Genomic DNA, 18,626 nt, shown 5'->3' on the forward strand with positions numbered 1-18,626 from the left:
GGAACTACAGCCGTGTGCCACCATGCCTGGCTAATTTAAAAAATTGTAGAGATGGGGTCTGACTTTGTTTCCCAGACTGGTCTAGAACTCCTGGCCTTAAGCGATCCTCCCGCCTTGGCCTCCTAAAGTGCTGGGATTACAGGTGTGAGCCACCGCACCTGGTGTTTAATGGCACTTTCAAGAGTTACCGACATGAAACATGAGAAAGCGTTTTGTAATGGTAATCTCTGCTTTGTTTTTTTGCCTTGCATTGTTGCAGTTTAGTTTTCAAGGGCAAGTTCCCAGGCTGCTAGAAGTGAGCTCCTACCATGGTGCTCACTAAATCCTTGGGGAGCACTGTTTTGAACCCCCTGTTCAGTAGACTCAGGGTGGTGAGGGAAGCTGGGGATGTTGCACAAAGGAAAGCCCCGACCAACATATGCAGCTCACACTGATCATTTACCAGCAGTGTCTGGGGACAAGAGAAAGGCAGGAAGCTAAGCTGGAGAAGTCGTCCAATGAGCTACGCAATTTGGGAGACAGAGGGAAAGGTCATGGAGGATGAGGCAAAATAGAAATGGGAGGACAGGGAAATGTAGGCTCTGGAACCCAGGGCTGCGAGCACCTGGAACTGCACGTGTCCCAGTTGGACAGCTGGCTCTGGTTAGCGGCCATCAGCACGATGTCATCGATCTCATCCTCAATGCGGAAGGGGTGTTGCGAGGTGGGCTCATCCTCAGGGCACGAGTATGGGCTCATGTACGGGTGTTGCAGCCCCATCTCAGCTGTTAGGCGATCCATGGGGTTAAAGGTCAGGATCTTCTCCAGAAAGTCGATGGCTGCAGGGAGCAAAGCCGGACATGAAAGTCATTTGTTGCCCTTGTCGAGCTCAGAAGGAGATTCCTCAGCATGGTGACATTCTGTGCTGGTGTCTGTGCTTCTGCATTTGTTAAAACGTTTTTAGCCATTTTCTTTCTCAAGACTCTTGTCACAATCCAGTGACAAAGATAAAGCAGATGCTGCCTTCTAGATTTTGCAAATGAATTAAACAGACTCAGAGGATCAAGTGACTTGCTCAAGGTCCAGCCTCAGCCTGGGTTTCTCCAGAGACAGAACCAGAGACAAGGCTTGGGGTTGTAGGTAGTTTACGTGGTGGGGGATCCCAGCAAGCACAGGTGGGGGAGTGAGGGGGAACCAGAACAAGGCACACTCATGACAGGTTACTCCTGTGGGCACCTGGGATCCTCCAGAGATGGTATGGGCCACACTCAGAGGTGGTTCCCCTTGCGGGGCAGGGAAGCTGGGATATTTATACACCAACTTCCCTTTGTCATGGCTTTTAAGGGGCTGCTGGAATGGGACGGAGGAGCCTGCTCCTGAGGAAGCCCTGAGGCAGGAGTGCCAGGTGCAGCAGCAAAAAGCCTCACTGAGAAAAGTGAATGTGGCAGTCAAGGGGTGGGACAGGGTCTCCACAGCCCAGAGCTCCTGGGTCCGAATCCAGAGCTCTTCCTACCATATGCTGCCCCTGGAAGTTCAACAAAGATATTACAGATACTGAACAACCAGGCTGAATTCCCCTGCTCTGCCAAGCAGTAGTCCTTTCATGGCTGGATCAAGGGGGACTTCTGGGCAGTGGGAACCTGGGGAAGGGAAGGGACATTCAGAAGCCTTGTATGAGAGGCTGCTAACCAGCATGAATGTATACCAAGATTCAGCAGATAGCAGCTCTGCACACAGGTACTGGGGCCCTTCCCTTGAGCAGGGCTGGGTACCCTGGGAGCTCTGCTCTTGGAGCTCTGCCCCAGGTTATCTCAGGGCAAGGTCTAGCCTAGAAGTTTGGATTCCTTCTCAGCACTGGCATCTCTGGAGGTCTGCTTAAATCATGATTTGGCTCCTCATGTTGCAGCCCACATGGAGAGGGAGAAATGGAGCTGAGCTCGAGGCCCAGGCTGCCCATCCCTCCGAGGGGCTCCCTGGTGGGCCTCAGCCTGCACCACTAACCTGCCCCTCACACCAGCCCTGGATCTCTTTGCAAGAAAATTCATCAGCGATTCAGGAAATCGATGGATTCAGAAGGTCACTGGCCTCCCAGGAGGATGCAGTGCTGCAGTGTAACTCTAGATCCCCAAATTAGTTAAGCAGCAGTAACTCTGATCACCCTCAACAGTCTGATGCTCAGCGTGTTTCTGGGTCTGGAGTTGCAAACTTAAAAGAGGATATGCCTCACAATTTCCTAGGACTAGAAGAATCGGGCAGTGTAGTGCAGGGCCCAGCTTCAAGTCTGGGCAGGTCTTTCTCTCTTTGGGCCTCTGGCCCTTTTTTTTGGCCCCAGCCATGACTTGACCTTTTGATAAGGAAATGAGAGAATTAAAGCTCTAAAGATTGAGGTGCAGGCAGTATCATCTTTAAAAGAGATGAGTACCACCACTGGGGCAGTGGCTCACATCTGTAATCCCAGGACTTTGGGAGGCCAAGGAAGGAGGACTGCTTGAGCCTAGGAGTTTGAGATCACCCTGGGCTTGTTTCTAGCAAGACAAGTAGTAGTTGGCAAGGTGGGCCAGTAGTGGGTTGTGTCTAAAAAGGAAAAATTATTTTTTAGCCAGCCAAAGTGGTGCACGCCTGTGGTCCCAGCTACTCAGGAGGCTGAGGTGAGAGGATCACTTGAGCCCTCGAGGCTGAGGTTGTAGTGAGCTGTGATTATACCACTGCAGTCCATCCTGGGTGACAAGCGAGACCCTGTCACAAAAGAAAAAAAGTCAAGTACCAACCCCAGAGCTGTTCCACAGACTCCAGCATGGATGAAAATCTGCTGGAGGTCCTCCTGCAGGTGCCCAGATACTTCTGGGAAGCCCAAACACTAGGAAATTCTTCATTTCTTTTTTTTTTTTTTTTTTTTTTTTTGAGACAGGGTCTCACTCCTGCCACCCAGGTTGGAGTGCAATAACGCAAATATGACTCACTGCAGCCTCAACTTACCAGGTTCAGGTGATCCTCCTGCCTCAGATTTCCAAGTAGCTGAGACTATAGGCGTGCACCACCATGCCCAGCTAATCTGTTATATTTTTGGTAGAGACAGGGTCTCCCTATGTTGCCCAGGCTGGCCTGAAACTCCTGGGCTCAAGAGATCCACCTGCCTCGGCCTCCCAAAGTGCTGGGATTACAGGCGTAAGCCACCACACCTGGCCCAGAAAATTCTTCCTTTTATCAAACTTAAATCTCCCTCCTTTAACTTCTACCCTGGGGCCTACCTCTGCCTTCAATGGTTCCCCCAAAGCAGCATGTCCTCTCTGTCCCATGATTTCCCTTCTCATGTTTCAGGGCAGCAGTCATGTCCCATGTGACACCCTCATCCTGGCACCCTGCTGGCCTGCCTGTCCCGGCCCCTCCTGCAGTGAGAGATGGCTGTGTGCTTGGGGCCGATGGAATGGGGGTGGAAGTGCTGTGTGTACCCCACTTCCAGGCCTGACCCAGAAAAACCTCCTGCAAGAGTCTCTGCTCTTTCTTCCCCTGGCTTTGGCTGGAAGGGAATGCCCAAGGTGACCTTGAAAGCCACCTGCTGAAGATGGCAGACCTGATGGCCTGGGTCCCGGGCACAGCCACTCATCCTCCCCTGCCCATCCACGTTCCCAACTCTGCCTGGATGTGAGGTAAACAATGAATAAACTGTAAGTGGGTTAAACCACAGAGATTTCAGTGTTACCTGCTACCGTACAAGCTTCACCTTAACTCCTAAGCCGCTGCCCCTCGGAAACTCCTCCCTAGGCTCACCCACTCCAGATGTTTTTAAGGCATTTCTTAGATAATGAAGCTTCTGTACAATCTTGTCACTTTCCTCTGGCCCAGTGGATTCCAAACAGCTGCTCAGAGTTGCAGGGGTTCTGGAAGGGTTCTCAGTAGCATGTCTGGAGACTGAGGCAGGTGGGTGGGACACTGGGCCCCTCAACCCTACTTCATCCAGAGCCCGCCTTTCACCTGTGCTGCACCTGAGTTTTTGTCACCAGATTTATCACCTTTGGTCTATTTCTGTCCTGTAATAAATGGAGCACAGAACTGAATGCCCCCAGTGTGGTCTTGAGGCCTGCCTCCCTTGTTCTGCACCTGTCACAAGATGGACATTTCGGTTGCTGAGGGATGCTGTCACCTAGACTGAGTCTCCTGAGCCTCTGAGAGCTAGAGCCAGCTAGAGCCTTTGGCCTCTTCCCAGGCCTGCTGGGCCTTGAATATACAGCAGAGGGAGTGAGCCTGAGGAGCGAAGGGCCTTGTCTGAGGCCACACAGCTCATCACTGGTGGAATGGGACCTGGGTCTTGCCCTCAGGCTGAGGAAGCACCTGTTCTTTGCACCACACCGTGCCTTCCAGGACAAAAACATAAGGGAGGATGAAGGAAAGAGAGGGAGGAAAGCAAGCAAGGAAGACGAGAAGCAAAAGGAAGCAGAAACAAGGGTAGAACACTAATGACTACCCAATGGACTCCTGAGGCCCAACATCCACAGCTTGGAAGTAGTTAGGGCAAAGGCCCACTGGCAGGGGAGCCTTGACTTTTATATCCAAGGACCATGCTTTGCCCTATTGGAAGGAGACCTGCCTGCCCCCTACCCCACAAGGTGGAGCCGAGCTCATCCTCCCTGGACACTTGGCCTGGTTGCCAGGCTCAGGTACCTTCGCTGTTCACTTCAGGGAGCAGCTTGCGCAGAGGCCTCTTCACCTCCCAGGTGCTGCTGACGAAGGAAGGCATCACCCTGAGCAGCTCGTCCTTGTCTTCCTCCCGGATTACAGGGATGGTCTCCAGGATGAGCTGCATCTGCTCCAGCTCATGGGCCCCTGGGGAGGGAATGCCAGATGGTTAAGTGTGCTGCCCAAGGGGCTGTGGTGTGCAGTAGCCCGAAAACAGTGCCAGGTGTTCTGGGAGGAACAACACAGGGCAGTGGGGCAGCACTGGGTTGGGACCGGGGTTCTGGTCTTCATTTGCTGCACAACTGTGGGCAGGTGGCTGACATCTCTGGGGCTTGGCTTTGTTAAAAGTAGAAAGAAGGGGTTGACTCTGGTAGTCTGCAAGTCCCCATCTATGCCCCTAGCATTCTATTCTCACACAGACCAGCTGGATGTAAGTCAGCACTAAAGAATGCGAATAGCCTGGCTCAAGGCCTTCCAAGCAACTTCCCATAAGCCTGTCTGCACAATCTTTACTAGGATGGGGAAGGAAACAATTTTAAGGCTAGGAATGAGCCATAACTTTTGGTTTCCAATTAAGAGGATTCCATCTAGGAAACTCTCAAGAGAAAAACAAATCAGGAATAACAAATTGGGTTTGGGATGTGTCTGGAGCACATAGCCTCTGTGCTCCTTGGGAGAAGGAAGACAGGCTATGCCAGGTTTTCAAGGGAACTTTAGTGGGACAGGATGGACTCAGGCATTCATTTATTCACTCATTCCATAAATAGTTATTTATTGAGCACCTTCTCCATGCCAGGTATCATGCTGGATGCTGGGAATAGGTGAGGCATAGTTCTCATTCATGAGAAGCTTCAGTCTTTGTCTCAGAAACTCAACTCATCTCCCACACCCAGGCAACCACTGGCCACGGTATGGCATTTCTGGCATTGGACAGATGGGTCTCCTTGCTGTCCTCTGACTTCCAGGCTGTTCTTCTGTTACTTCCATTTTCTCTTTTTTGATTGAGTTGCCTTTCCACTTAACTCTGCTAGGTTAAAACCTCAGCCATACCTCTCCTTCCTCAAGAAGTTGCCCCTGCCCATCCAGCTGCACAGAGGGCCCGCCCCTTGCCATGAATTCCCATGGGATTCCAGTCTTCCAGACGTTGGTGGCCTAGGATGAGGGCTGTCCCAGGTCCCCCCACAGTTCCCTGTGTGGCACTAAGCACATGTGAATCCTGACTGAGGAAGTGCCTGCAGCCTCAAGCTCTCTCCTGAAGAGGTCCTTTTGGCCTCTCCCTGCAGTGGACTCATTGGGTCAGTTCAGGGCTCTGGAAGCCCCTGTCGGGTCCTGTCTCCAAATGTGTACTCCACACCACTCACCAGCGGACCATGAGGTCAGTGGTGATCAAGCTGCAGACAGAGGTGGTGGGACCTTGCTCCCAAGCCCCTGACCCCTCTCCTGTGTGACACACAAACCAGTAATACACAACCTTCTGCTTGGAGTAGCTTCTTCAACCATGGGGGTTGGGGAGGGCAGAGAATGAGCCTCTTTCACTTGTCTGCTCCTGCCTGAGATCAATGGTGTCATATGAGAGGCAGTCAGTGGGGCCTCCCTGGCAATCCATGGCCTGGGACAGAAAGCAGGAGCTTTGGTGGCAGACAGCCCTGGAGGCAGACCTAGCTCCCTCACATTCTCCCTATCCACCCCTTGTGGAATGAGGATGATTATTTATACTTGGAATGAGTATTATAAGGAGTCAAGTGCATTGGTAGATGAAGGCTCCTGGGGGAAATACCTGGCTTGTAGCAGATGTTTAATAGCTCTTGACTTCCTTTGCTTCTAGGAGTGGGGAAAAGCGACTTTGAGAGAGGCTGATGAAATAATTCCACCTTGGAGATTTATGTCCTAATCATCCCTGAGTGATTCTTTGTGACAGATGTCACTTGGGAGAGGCATCTTAACACTGAGTCTACTAAGCCACCACTGAAAATGGGAGAAGGTGTGAAGCATGGAGGAGGATACTATGGTTGATGTCCCTTTCCTACTGAAAAGGTCCTTTCCATGTCACACCAGCTGTTGCCTTCCCTGCCTCTCTTACAAGGGGAGGCCATGTTGATTCAATCAAACAGGGACAGGAATCTCCTGGAAGGACTTCCGGGGAAGATGTTCCTCCCTGGTAAGAGAGAAATGTGAGGAGAGCTGTCTTGCTGCCTTGGCTGACCCCTCCCTACCTTTCTTCATTGGACACTTCTGCGTGAGAACCTGAAAGCGACTGCAAACATCTCGTGACCACAGACAGTGAGCCTGAAGATGAGAAGCCAGTAGACTGTGGATTATACAGCCTCGTCTGGGCTCTCAGTGAGTCACCTGCCTGCTGTGGCACGGAGAAGCCTAGCTCTTCTCCGTCTGGCCTGAAGGTTGTCAGCCTGATGGAAGGGCAGCTGGAGCAGAGCCCTGTGAGCTGAGGGCTCAAGGCCAGGAGAACGGAGGCAGCCAGGCACCTGTGACCCAGATCGTGGTTACAGGGCCAGGGATATTGAGCCATCCAGGGTTTAGGGGCTATGGCTGGAGTGGGAAGAATCTTTGAGTCAGAGTCCAGGGTGAGACCTCCCTCCCACCTGTTCCCCCTTTCTCCCCTGCCTTGAATTGGCTGGAAAATATGGAACTGGGAGGTCTGTGCAATTTCAGTTGGAACAAAAAGATAGCAGGATGGTTCACCCTGGGCACAGATGGGTTCACTGTGTATTGTTTTTTTGTTTTTGCTCTTTTGTGTCCCCCACTGAACCATCAGATTTTTGAGGACAGAGACTATGTCTTACTTAGTCTGTATCTCCAGCACATGGTCAAGGATCCACCCAAAGCACAAAATCCACCAGAGGGAAAACTGTAGGGGCTCCTGAGAGTCCAGGGGGCAAATGAAGACATTTATACTCAGGGCCTAAATGCTTGGACATAAACCCTGACTTCAGCTTCATCTGACTTTCCTGCCATTGTTTTTATTTTACCTTTTTCATTTTCTTTGTTTGTTTGTTTTGTTCTGAGATGGAGTCTCGCTCTGCCGCCCAGGCTGGAGAGCAGTGGCACGACCTCGGCTCAATGGAACCTCCACCTTCCTGGTTCAAGCAGTTCCCCTGCCTCAGCCTCCCAAGTAGCTGGGATTACAGGTGCAAGATCATGCCTTTGCACTCCAGCCTGGGAGACAGCGCGAGGCTCTGTCTCAAAACAAAAACAAAACAAAATAAAGACTTTCTTAGCTATTCAGACATGGCTTAAAGTCCTGCCAGTGTTCCCTTAGAAAGGCCACCATTTGCCACTTCTTCTCTGAGCTCATTTTCCCATCCTGAAACGGGGGGTGGATGAAAATTCTTTGAGTAAGTGACAGCAGCATTTAGGGCTGAGGGTGGAAACTTGGGAAGGGTTGAGGGACACAGTGCAGAGGAAGTAGAGCTCATGGCAGGTGAGAAGCAACTGAGGGGGACTTGCCAGAAAGGGAGGAGGAGACCCAGGGAGCAGAGGGTTTCAAGAAGGAGGTGATGATCGTCGCTGACTACTGCTACAGGATGAGGCTGAAATGCATTCCCTGGATTAAGAACATGGCAGTTTGGGTGGGAACAGCTTCAGACAGATGGAGGGGGAGTAAGCCACACTGCAGTGAGGAGAGAATGGAAGAGACGGAGTGAAGAGAGCAAGTGTTCCTCCATGCAAAGAGGGAGAGAGTGAGAATGAGTATGAAGTGCAATGGGAGCACCAAGAAGGATGACTCATGCCCTGGGGAGTTAGGAGAGACATCATGGAGGACAAGACATAAGCTGGGTTTTGAAGGTTCAATAGGAGTTTTCTAAGCAGAGAAGGGGGTCTTTGTGCCAAGGTGAACAAAAAATGATAGATTAGGAAAACAGTAGGTCACTTGGTGTGGCCAAAGGACAGGAAACAGTGGCAGGGAGGGAGGAGGAAGGGGCTAAAAATGTAGGGTGGATGTGTTTGCAGCCATCAGTCTCAAGATGTTTAAATAGAAATGTGTCTAAGTCCATTCAGGCTGCCATAACAAAGTACCATAGACTAGGTGGCATATAAACAACATTTATTTCTCACAGTTATAGAGGCTGGAAAATTCAAGATTAAGGAGCTGGCAGATTCGGTTTCTGGTGAGAGGCCCATTCCTCACAGATGATGCCGTCTCAGTGTGTCCTTACACAGTGGAAGGGGCAAACAAGCTCCCTCGGGCCTCTTTTACAAGGGCACTAATCCCATTCATGAGGGCTCCATCTTCATGACCTAATCACCTTCCAAAGGCTCCACCTCCTAATAGTATCACCTTGGGGGTTAGGATTTCAACACGTGAATGTTAGGGGAACACAAGCATTTAGGTCATAGCAAAGTAGTTATTTGATTGCAAAAACTTCTGTGCTCAAAAGGCGATTATTAGCCTCTCTGGTATTTTTGCCTGACAATATAATAGGGTGCCTCCAAATAGTGTCATAAAAGCCACAGAAGTAATTTCAGCAAAAGATGAGCATGTTTTGTGATTGCAAGTGTTTTGCCCTCAGTTTCCCTTTCTATGGAACGACACCAGATGAGAAGGAAGGTGGCATAGTTAGCAACTCACCAGCAAAGAGCATTCTCCCCGTAAGCATCTCAGCCAGGATGCAGCCGGCGGCCCACATGTCGATGGCTTTGGTGTAGTTATTGGGGGAGAGGAGCAGTCGTGGGGAGCGGTACCACTTTGTTACCAACCCTTCTGACAGATAACCCTGAAAGGCAAAATTTCTGGTCCCACTGATCAGTCATTTTTGGATACCCTTCCTCCCACACCTCTTCCAGTTTCTCCTCCCATGAAACAGACCTCTTTCAGGGTCCCTTTCATTCTTGCTCCTTTCCCATTGATCTTGAAGGAGCATGAGTGAATAGAGGTCTAGTTAGAGGGATTGGGCCTGGTTTGTGGGGTTCAAATGTTTTGGTGAGAGAATCTTATGAGATCTGAGGGTTCTCCTTTGTAGAAAGGAATTCAGGTTATCAATATTTTAGAAGAAATGATTTCCCACCCCAACTTGGTGTAACTCTGCCCTCGTTTAGTAAGAAGATGGGTGAACAGGAGCCCTGCTCAAGTTTATCACTGCCAGCAACAGAGTAACCATGAGACACTGGCATTTTCTTTATCTAGTGGATGAATCTCAGAAGTAGCCATATGCTTGAACTCAAGCTGGTTGCTTTGACACTGAAGATTAGAATTAATGCTGCCACAAAGCCAGGCATGAGGCTCCTGGCTGAGAACAGATAAGGCCACCTTCATAATGGATGCAGGAAAATGCTATGTGGAATCAGCCCTGAACAACAAAGTGGACACAGCTTTCATTGGTCCATGAGATTCTGGGAGTTTGACCTAGTGTCTTTTGGGGGGATAAATGTTCTAGCTGATTTTGCCCACGGCTCAGTGATTCATAGTCTGAGATGGACTCCCTTCTTATGGTATATAGTGAGGACATATACCCATATATGATTTAGGAAAATATACCCAGGGAATTTAGAAATTGTTTTCTACATAATTCAGAAAACTGGGCCAAGAGTGACATCTAGGCAATGCCCATTTGAATTCCCTAGTACAGTCTTTCTAAAGTAAGAAAAAAAAATGTATAGATCCATTGGGGGTTAAGGCGTGACAGTTAGGACCAAGGAGATCCAATGGGAGATTCCAAGGATGGTCTTTTAGTTCACAGTTTAGCATCTGCACTTTCCTTTCTACAGATGCGGAAGTATCGCATCACAGGCTCAGGTTAAAGCAGACGAAAAGCTAAGAAGCCTAGGACCCAGGAGCTTTTGACCCATTAATCTGAAATCCTTTCATTTGTTCAGCAAAGATTTATTAAATGTCTAAAACCTGTGGAAAGCCCTGAATGAGGACAGCAGTTTCCTCCCCTCTGTGGCACATATTTCCTCCGAGTAGAGCCTCAAATTGGTAGAAGGAAAGAGGAAAAGCAGAAGATACCTTTCAGCTGGAAATGACTAGAGCATCCCATGCCCTGGCCTCAATACTCTCACCAACATGAACTCCTTAGAATTTGTAGGATATGCCCTTTTCTTCTGTCCTTTGCGCATTTGCCTGTGTACCTTCCATGAGGGATATCCTCATACTCATTGCGCTACCGGCTGAATGCTCAGGCCGGCTTCCTCTCAGAAGCTTCCTTGTTTTGTTGGTGTTTTTTTACTTCTTTGCATCCCCACCCCTCCAAGGACCACAGCTACTGGGCATTGCCCAGCCCCGGGCTTCCTAAGAAGTGTTCAATAAATAAACACTGCTGAACTGTTGAACGACTGAATGAAAAAGGAACATCTCATATGGTCTGAACCTCCTCCCAAATTTAGGCACCTTCTGCAGGGTCCACTGATCCTCTTCTTTTATACACTTGACTACAAGGTGGTCCAGGTTCCACTTTCCAAGGTGGGTATGGAGTTTACGTAAGTTGATAGCCACTTATGCCTTATCTTGTTCCAAAAAAGGATTGGCCCATGTAATTTTTATAAGAGTTTAATTGCTGTAGTCCCAGCTACTCGGGAGGCTGAGGCAGGAGAATGGCGTAAACCCGGGAGGCGGAGCTTGCAGTGAGCTGAGATCCGGCCACTGCACTCCAGCCTGGGCGACAGAGCGAGACTCCGTCTCAAAAAAAAAAAAAAAAAAAAAGAGTTTCATTGCTTTAAAAGTCAAGTTTATTGAGGTACAATTTACATAGGGTAAAGTTCACCAGTTCTATGAGTTTTGACAAAAGCATAGAGTCATGTGACCACCATCACAATCAAGATACGTAACAATTCCATCATCTCAAACAATTCCCTAATGCCTTCTTCTGGTCACCCCTAGTCCCAGCCCCTAGCAACTGCTCTTTTCTGTCTCTTTAGTTTTACCTTCTGTATAAATGGAATGACAGTATGTAGCCTTTTGAGTCTGAATTCCTTCACTTAGCACATTGCATCTGAGACTCATCCATGGTGTGTGTACAGTAGACTGTTAGGAATTTAAGTTCAATTCTAAAAGTTACAGGAACAAGCCAAATACTATCTATAGATGTTCATTTCTGGGTGGGTGGGTTCTAAAACAATAGTCTGGTTTTATTTTCAGTCAGAGGGTGAGACTGTCAGGGAAAGACTAAAGCAAGAGTACCCAGTGGGGAGGTAGCTTCAGGGGAGTTTTCTCTGATATGTAAATGCACAGTCTTTTATGAAACAGAATGGTCTGGAATTGACATCTGCCTCTCCTCAGAGTCTAGGGCTAAAGAAAAATAGGGACAGGGAGCTTTCTTCTCAAACACTTGCCCTGAAAGTAAAAGAAAGATGTTGACATGAGTAAGGCTGCCCTTGGGTAAGAATTATGCACCAGGTCATGACAGGAGCTAAGAAAGTTGCTCTCCAGCTATTCCTTTTTTTCTTTCTTTCTTTTTTTTTCTTTAATGAAAAAACAAGAACCTGCTGAATTTTTTATTATTATTATACTTTAAGTTCTAGGGTATGTGTGTACAACATGCAGGTTTGTTACATATGTATACATGTGCCATGTTGGTGTGCTGCGCCCATTAACTCGTCATTTACATTAGGTATATCTCCTAATGCTATCTCTCCCCCCTCTCCCCACCCCACAACAGGCCCCAGTGTGTGATATTCCCCTTTCTGTGTCCAAGTGTTCTCATTGTTCAATTCCCACCTATGAGTGAGAACATGAGGTGTTTGGTTTTCTGTCCTTGTGATAGTTTGCTGAGAATGATGCTTTCCAGCTTCATCCATGTCCCTACGAAGGACACAGACTCATCCTTTTTTATGGCTGCATAGTATTCCATGGTGTATATGGGCCACATTTTCTTAATCCAGTCTATCATTGGTGGACATATGGGTTGGTTCCATGTCTTTGCTATTGTGAATAGTGCCGCAATAAATATACGTGTGCATGTGTCTTTATAGTAGCATGATTTATAATCCTTTGGGTATATACCCAGTAATGGGATGGCTGGGTCAAATGGTATTTCTAGTTCTAGATCCTTGAGGAATCACCACACTGTCTTCCACAATGGTTGAACTAGTTTACAGTCCCACCAACAGTGTAAAAGTGTTCTTATTTCTCCACATCCTCTCCAGCACCTGTTGTTTCCTGACTTTTTAATGATTGCCATTCTAACTGGTATGAGATGGTATCTCTTTGTGAGAACCTACTGAATTTTTTACTAGCTATCTTCCTATGCTTACTTGTTCTTCACACTCTTTAAAAAAACATAAAAAGGATTTTTTGTTTGTTTTTGTTTTCTTTGAGACAGGTTCTCGTGTTGTCGCCCAGGCTAGCATGCAGTGGCGCAACGGTGACTCACTACAACCTCTGCCTCCCAGGCTCAAGGGATCCTCCCACCTCAGCCTCCCAAGGAGCTGGGACCACAGGTGCACACCAACACACCCAGTTAATTGCTGTATGTTTTGTAGAGATGGGGTTTCGTCATGTTGCCCAAGCTAGTCTCAAACTCCTGAGCTCACACAGTCTGCCCGCCTCGGCCTTTCGAAGTGCTGGGATTATAGGCATGAGCCACTGCACCCGACCCTTAAAGGGGATTTGTTGATATGTTTCAGAAGCCACAGGGCTGAGAAGAATTTGGGAAGGTGCAGTGTCTTCTGCCAAGCTGGTGCAAGAGAAGTCCCAGGAAGGGGAGATTGGAATATATGGGAAGTTCCATTCTCAGGTCTGGGGGAAGAAACAGTGGACCAGGGTCCTGCTGTCCGCTGAGCTGAGCCCTGGGTATCTGAATGGGAGAGGCTCTGGGCCCCACAACATGGTACTGGTGATCAGAATTCAAGAGAGGAGTTTCAGTCAAGTGAATGGGGTGAAATTAGGGATAATTTTCTAAAAAAAAAAAAAATCTTTAAAGAGTACCCAGAAGTGGAGACCCAATTTTATTAAAAGAGCTCATAAATCAATAAGTATATTGGATCAAAAAAAATCTTCAAATAGCCTTCTGCCCAAGCCTGCGGGGCGAGGATAATTTCAGCTCCATTTGGATGTAGAGAGGAACACGTCTCTGTGATCAGACCTGGTCTCCCCAGGCAGGGCATGCCCATGCACAGGGTGGCCAAGGAGGCAGTGGGCAGGGCAGCAGGCACACTCGGTGCACAAGCGGGTGCATCTGCATGCGGTTGTTGCAGGCCAGCTGGGGCCAGCCTCTGGTGTGAGGCTTTGCGACATCACTGCTCTGAGAAGACATGAAGTGCACACTCCCACAGTTCTCTGTGACCACCACTCAGAGCACAAGAACAAGACAGGAGTGGCCCCTTCCTAGTCATCTCTTTCCTCCTACCACCTTGTTCCCACTGGGAGGCAGATGAACATGGTTTCCTTTCTAGACCCTTTTAAGGGGCCTTGGGGCCTTCATCAGCTATTGCTCCCATCTACCCATTTTGCTGTCCCTTTAGAGTCACATACAGCCCATGGGAGGCTTTGACTTTGAAAGCTTCAAAGGTGTTTGGGAAATAATCTAGCAGCAGCTGCCCTGTGAAGAGCATAATTAGGGGCCCCTGAAGGATCTAGAGAGAAGGTATAATTAAAGCTCTAAGCATTCTCTTTGCAGAGGGGACAGGGAAGCAGCCCTCCATCCCAGCTGCCGGCTGGGGAATTTAGAACAGCCTGGATCAAAGTCACTCCAGAAGGGGAGGCACTCTGAGCTGCTCCAGCGAGCCCATCCTGGGTGGGCACTAGTTCTGATCTGGAGCCAAGTCTCCTGTGCCTGTCCTTGCTGTGCCCCCACTGCCTGATCTCTTGCATGTGGGAGTTGGAAGGTTGGGGGAGAAGGCACAATCCAATAAACTTTCTACTACACCCTTTAATGGTAATGTGCCTACTAATCCCTCACGGGTATGATGAATTAATTAATTTATTTATTTAGAGACAGAGTCTCGCTCTGTCACCCAGGCTGGAGTGTAGTGGTATGATCTCGGCTCCTGCAAGCTCCACCTCCCGGGTTCATGCCATTCTACTGCCTCAGCCTCCCGAGTAGCTGGGACTACAGGTGCCCACCACCACACCTAGCTAACTTTTTTTGTGTTTTTAGTAGATGTGGGGTTTCACTGTGTTAGCCAGGCCTGGTCCCAATCTCCTGACCTCGTGATCCGCCTGCCTCGGCCTCCCAAAGTGCTGGGATTACAGGTGTGAGCCACCGTGCCCAGCCTATTTATTTACTTATTTGAGATAGGGTCTCCCTCTTTTGCCCAGGCTGGAGTGCAGTGGTGCCATCTCGGCTCTCTGCAACCTCTGCCTCCCGGGTTCAAGCGATCCTCCCACCTCAGCCTCCCAAGTAGCTGAGACTACAGGCACATGCCACCATACTTGGCTAATTTTTGTATTTTTTGTAGAGACAGTGTTTTGCCATGTTGACAAGGCTGGTATCGAACTCCTGAGCTCAAGGGATCCTCCCACCTGTCTTCCAAAGTGCTGGGATTACAGTCGTGAGCCACCGCACCTGGCCTGGTATGGTATGGTGAATTTAAATGAGACAACATTCTCCAAGAATAAAACCCCAGTCAACTTTAGCTCTGGGAGGTGAGGACAGGGTGGGAAGGGTCGCTTTTCCTTTCATGCTGAAGCAATGTTTAGGGCTGCCCCTGTTTCCAGGCTAGGATGATGAGAGTTTCTGACAGCCTTGCCTCCCCAACCAGAAGTTTCTGCAACGTGTCCTGGGAGCCTAACGTGTGTGTCCCTGTGTGAAGGATGGGAAAACGATTAAGATCATCCCTTGTCTTTTTTTGTTGTTGTTGTTGAGACGGAGTCTCACTCTGTCGCTCAGGCTGGAGTGCAGTGGCTGGATCTCAGCTCACTGTAAGCTCCGCCTCCCGGGTTTACGCCATTCTCCTGCCTCAGCCTCCCAAGTAGCTGGGACTACAGGCGCCCGCCACCTCGCCCGGCTAGTTTTTTGTATTTTTTTAGTAGAGACGGGGTTTCACTGTGTTAGCCAGGATGGTCTCGATCTCCTGACCTTGTGATCCGCCCGTCTCGGCCTCCCAAAGTGCTGGGATTACAGGCTTGAGCCACCGCGCCCGGCCACTCATCCCTTGTCTTTAAAGAGCATTTCACATGGTTAGCGAGATGAAATGTTAATATGAAAAAAATGCAAGGACCAGGAAGTAATCATGGTCAACATTTCTGTGGGACTTACCCTGTGCCCAGCACTGTGTTAGTATTTTACATGAATGTGATGCAGGCCCTTCACAGAGTAGTAAAATGATTGGTTCAAGGTACTGTAACTGGGAAGTGGTCAGGGGTGTCTGGCTCCTGCACTCATCACTTGCATACTGCCAGGCCTTCCCCCATCGTCAGTGACATGCTTGTGAATTCACAAGTACTTCAAGAGAAGTGCCTGTGAATGTGCAGACCACTCGGAGCTGCCGACTTGGAGTCCTCCAATCTCCATGTTGAATGAGCTCCCCAGGGGAGGCGAATGCCCCCTCCCAGTGCGGAAGGCGTTTCAGCATAGGTTGCAGAAGGGCCACGTGTGTCTTTGCTTTTCTAATTAGCCTGGGCGGGCCTGTGCCTGTAGTGGGGTCTTTGCAAGTCTTACTAGCAGGGGGGTACTGGTGGAGCAAGGAGGCTGCAGGCTCTGTGCTCCCTCTCTACCCCTATCATGCTTTCCCCAGTTCCCGGGGCAGTCTGGAGAGCAGGGGATTAGTGGACTCAGGAAGGCCTCAGGAAGGCCCCTGGCACTGCACTTCCTTGGAAGAGGAAAAACTTAGCTTGGGGGAAAAGTGAGGCTGTGGCAGGGAGACTGTGATTCTTTCAGGGGACTGGGTTCCCAGGAGCCCTCCTGGTGGAGGAGCAGTGGAAATCAAAGGCCTGTCTTACAAGAACTGGGCAATTTTAGTCTGGAGGACATGGAAGGGGTGGGCGTGAGAGCTGCCTGTAGACATTTGCAAGGCTGTCATGTAGAAGAGGAGCTAAGCTTGTTCTCTGAGGCTCTGGGGACAGCTGAGAGCCAATGTGTGAGACAGAAATCTATGTGACATGATAATACCAGCTAACATTTATTGAGCTCCTCAGACTGTTTTATCTGCTTTATATGGATTCACTCATTTCATCCTCACAGCAATCCCATGAGGTAGGGACTGTCATAGTTATTTTTACAGGGAGGAAACTGAGGCACAGAGAGGGTAAGCAGCCTGTCCGTACTCACACAGGCTATAAGCGGCACAGCTGGAATTCAACCCCAGGCTGTGCAGATGTAACTCCTTTGATCTGAATAGAGGGCTCCACTGCCTCGCACATAAGAGAGACCTCCAAGGCTGCCAGGGTTGTCCGTGGGGGCCTGGGCTATCTAGACAAGCAGAGGGTCCAAGCACAGAACAGTCTCGTGGAGAGATGTGCCAAAACCATCTTCCTGGTGGAGGCCCTAACGCTTGGCTTCTTAAACTTTGGGGTGCTCTCAGATCCCTTGAGGACCTTGACTGGTAAAGCGCAGATTCCATTTCTCAGTCTAAACAAGGTGATGCTGACGTTGCAGTTCAGATGACCACACTTGGACTAGGAAGTCCCTAGATGGTCTTTATGATACTGGCCTGCCCTAAGAAATTATGATTTGCTTTACTTACAGGCCAGGCAGATTTCTCAAACCGAGCAGCAGACTGACCTACAAAATAGGGGTTAATTCTTTGAGTTACAGACACTCATCAAGAGATCATTTAGAAGAACAATATCCTCCCAGAGGTCCCACTGAAGCAGACATATACAGCCTCTCTTCTGTAGTCATCTCCCTCTGAAGGCATAATTCTTATTTGTGCCAATGTACATATGAGGCACGTGAGAAACCTTTTTAAAGAGGAATAATACCACAGCCAAACAGCAAATTCATTCCATTAAACTCATTTCCAGGAAAGCATGCAGCAGGGACTCTCTCAAATGGAGCGAGGGAACACATCACAAAGCCTGGCTCACATCGCAATCACTGATAACTCATCTGGCACGTTCTATTATGCAGCTAAAGTAAACGTGGGTGAAGAAATAGAATGGCTACATCAGCTGCACTGGATTTTCATAAACTTCTAAGATGCCCTAAATGCGAAATCTGCTGATCCCCTTTCAGGGCTGCCCCTTCCCCACTCCACCCTCTGGGGGATCCTGGACAGATCCTGAAATTCACCATCTCTTCCCAGGTTTCCATGGAAATCAACCAAAAGCTCATATAAATTCCTATAGGCCTGCAGGCCCTTGTTGGACACTCCAGGCCCTGTGTGGTCACTTCCTTTTACTTTAAAAAAGTTATAATAAAATTGCCATAAAAAATTTAATTGTGATAAAATACACATACCATAAAGTTCACCATTTCAACCGTTAAGCATACAGTTCAGTGGCATTAAGCACATTCACGATGCTGTACAACCATCGCCACCATCCATCTCCAGAACTTTTTTTTTTTTTTTGCGACAGAGGTTCACTCTGTTGCCCAGCCTGGAGTGCAGTGGCGTGATCATGACTCACTGCAGTCTCCCAGTGAGACTCACAAGTGCAAGTGATCCTCGGGCTTTAACCCCCAAGAGTGATTGGGACCACAGGTGCACGCCACCACGCCTTGCTAATTTTTGTATTTTTTGTAGAGATGGGGTTTTGCCATTTTGCTGAGGCTGCTCTTGAACTCCTGAGCTCAAGTGATCTGTCTGCCTCCTCAGCCTCCCAAAGTGCTGGGATTACAGGCATGAGCCACTGTACCCAGCCAAGAACTCTTTTCATCTTGCAAAACTGAAAGTCTGTCTCCCTTAAACAATGACTCCCCATTGTTCTTGCCCCCTGCCTCTAGCAACCACCATGCTACTTTCTATCTGTATGGGTTTGATGGCTCTAGGGACCTCACAGAAGCAGAATCATACAGGCTTTGTCCTTTCGCATCTGGCTTATTTCACTTAGCATAACGTACTTCTCCATACTTTTAAACAGCAGGAAAGTGGGAGCAATGGAGTTGGGCTTCTTTTTAAAAAGCACTTTGGTGAAA

At 48.9% G+C, this 18,626-nt stretch overlaps 1 protein-coding gene across 2 annotated transcripts in view; it reads right to left on the reverse strand.

Moving 5' to 3' along the window:
• MAPK4 (mitogen-activated protein kinase 4) overlaps nucleotides 1-18,626 on the reverse strand; it is a 176,289-nt gene that overhangs the window by 5,062 nt on the left and 152,601 nt on the right. The window contains exons 3-5 of one of the 2 annotated variants that reach the window (XM_033177713.1): nucleotides 9,242-9,386; nucleotides 4,639-4,800; nucleotides 605-818 (exon numbers count right to left, since the gene is read on the reverse strand). In XM_033177713.1, the coding sequence (XP_033033604.1) occupies nucleotides 605-818; nucleotides 4,639-4,800; nucleotides 9,242-9,386 (521 nt within the window). The remainder of the gene's footprint in view (nucleotides 1-604; nucleotides 819-4,638; nucleotides 4,801-9,241; nucleotides 9,387-18,626) is intronic. The other variant, XM_033177714.1, reaches the window with a different exon arrangement.

Source organism: Trachypithecus francoisi, unplaced genomic scaffold, assembly GCF_009764315.1.
Source record: "Trachypithecus francoisi isolate TF-2019V2 unplaced genomic scaffold, Tfra_2.0 Lachesis_group19, whole genome shotgun sequence".
Classification (NCBI taxonomy): Eukaryota; Metazoa; Chordata; class Mammalia; order Primates; family Cercopithecidae; genus Trachypithecus; species Trachypithecus francoisi.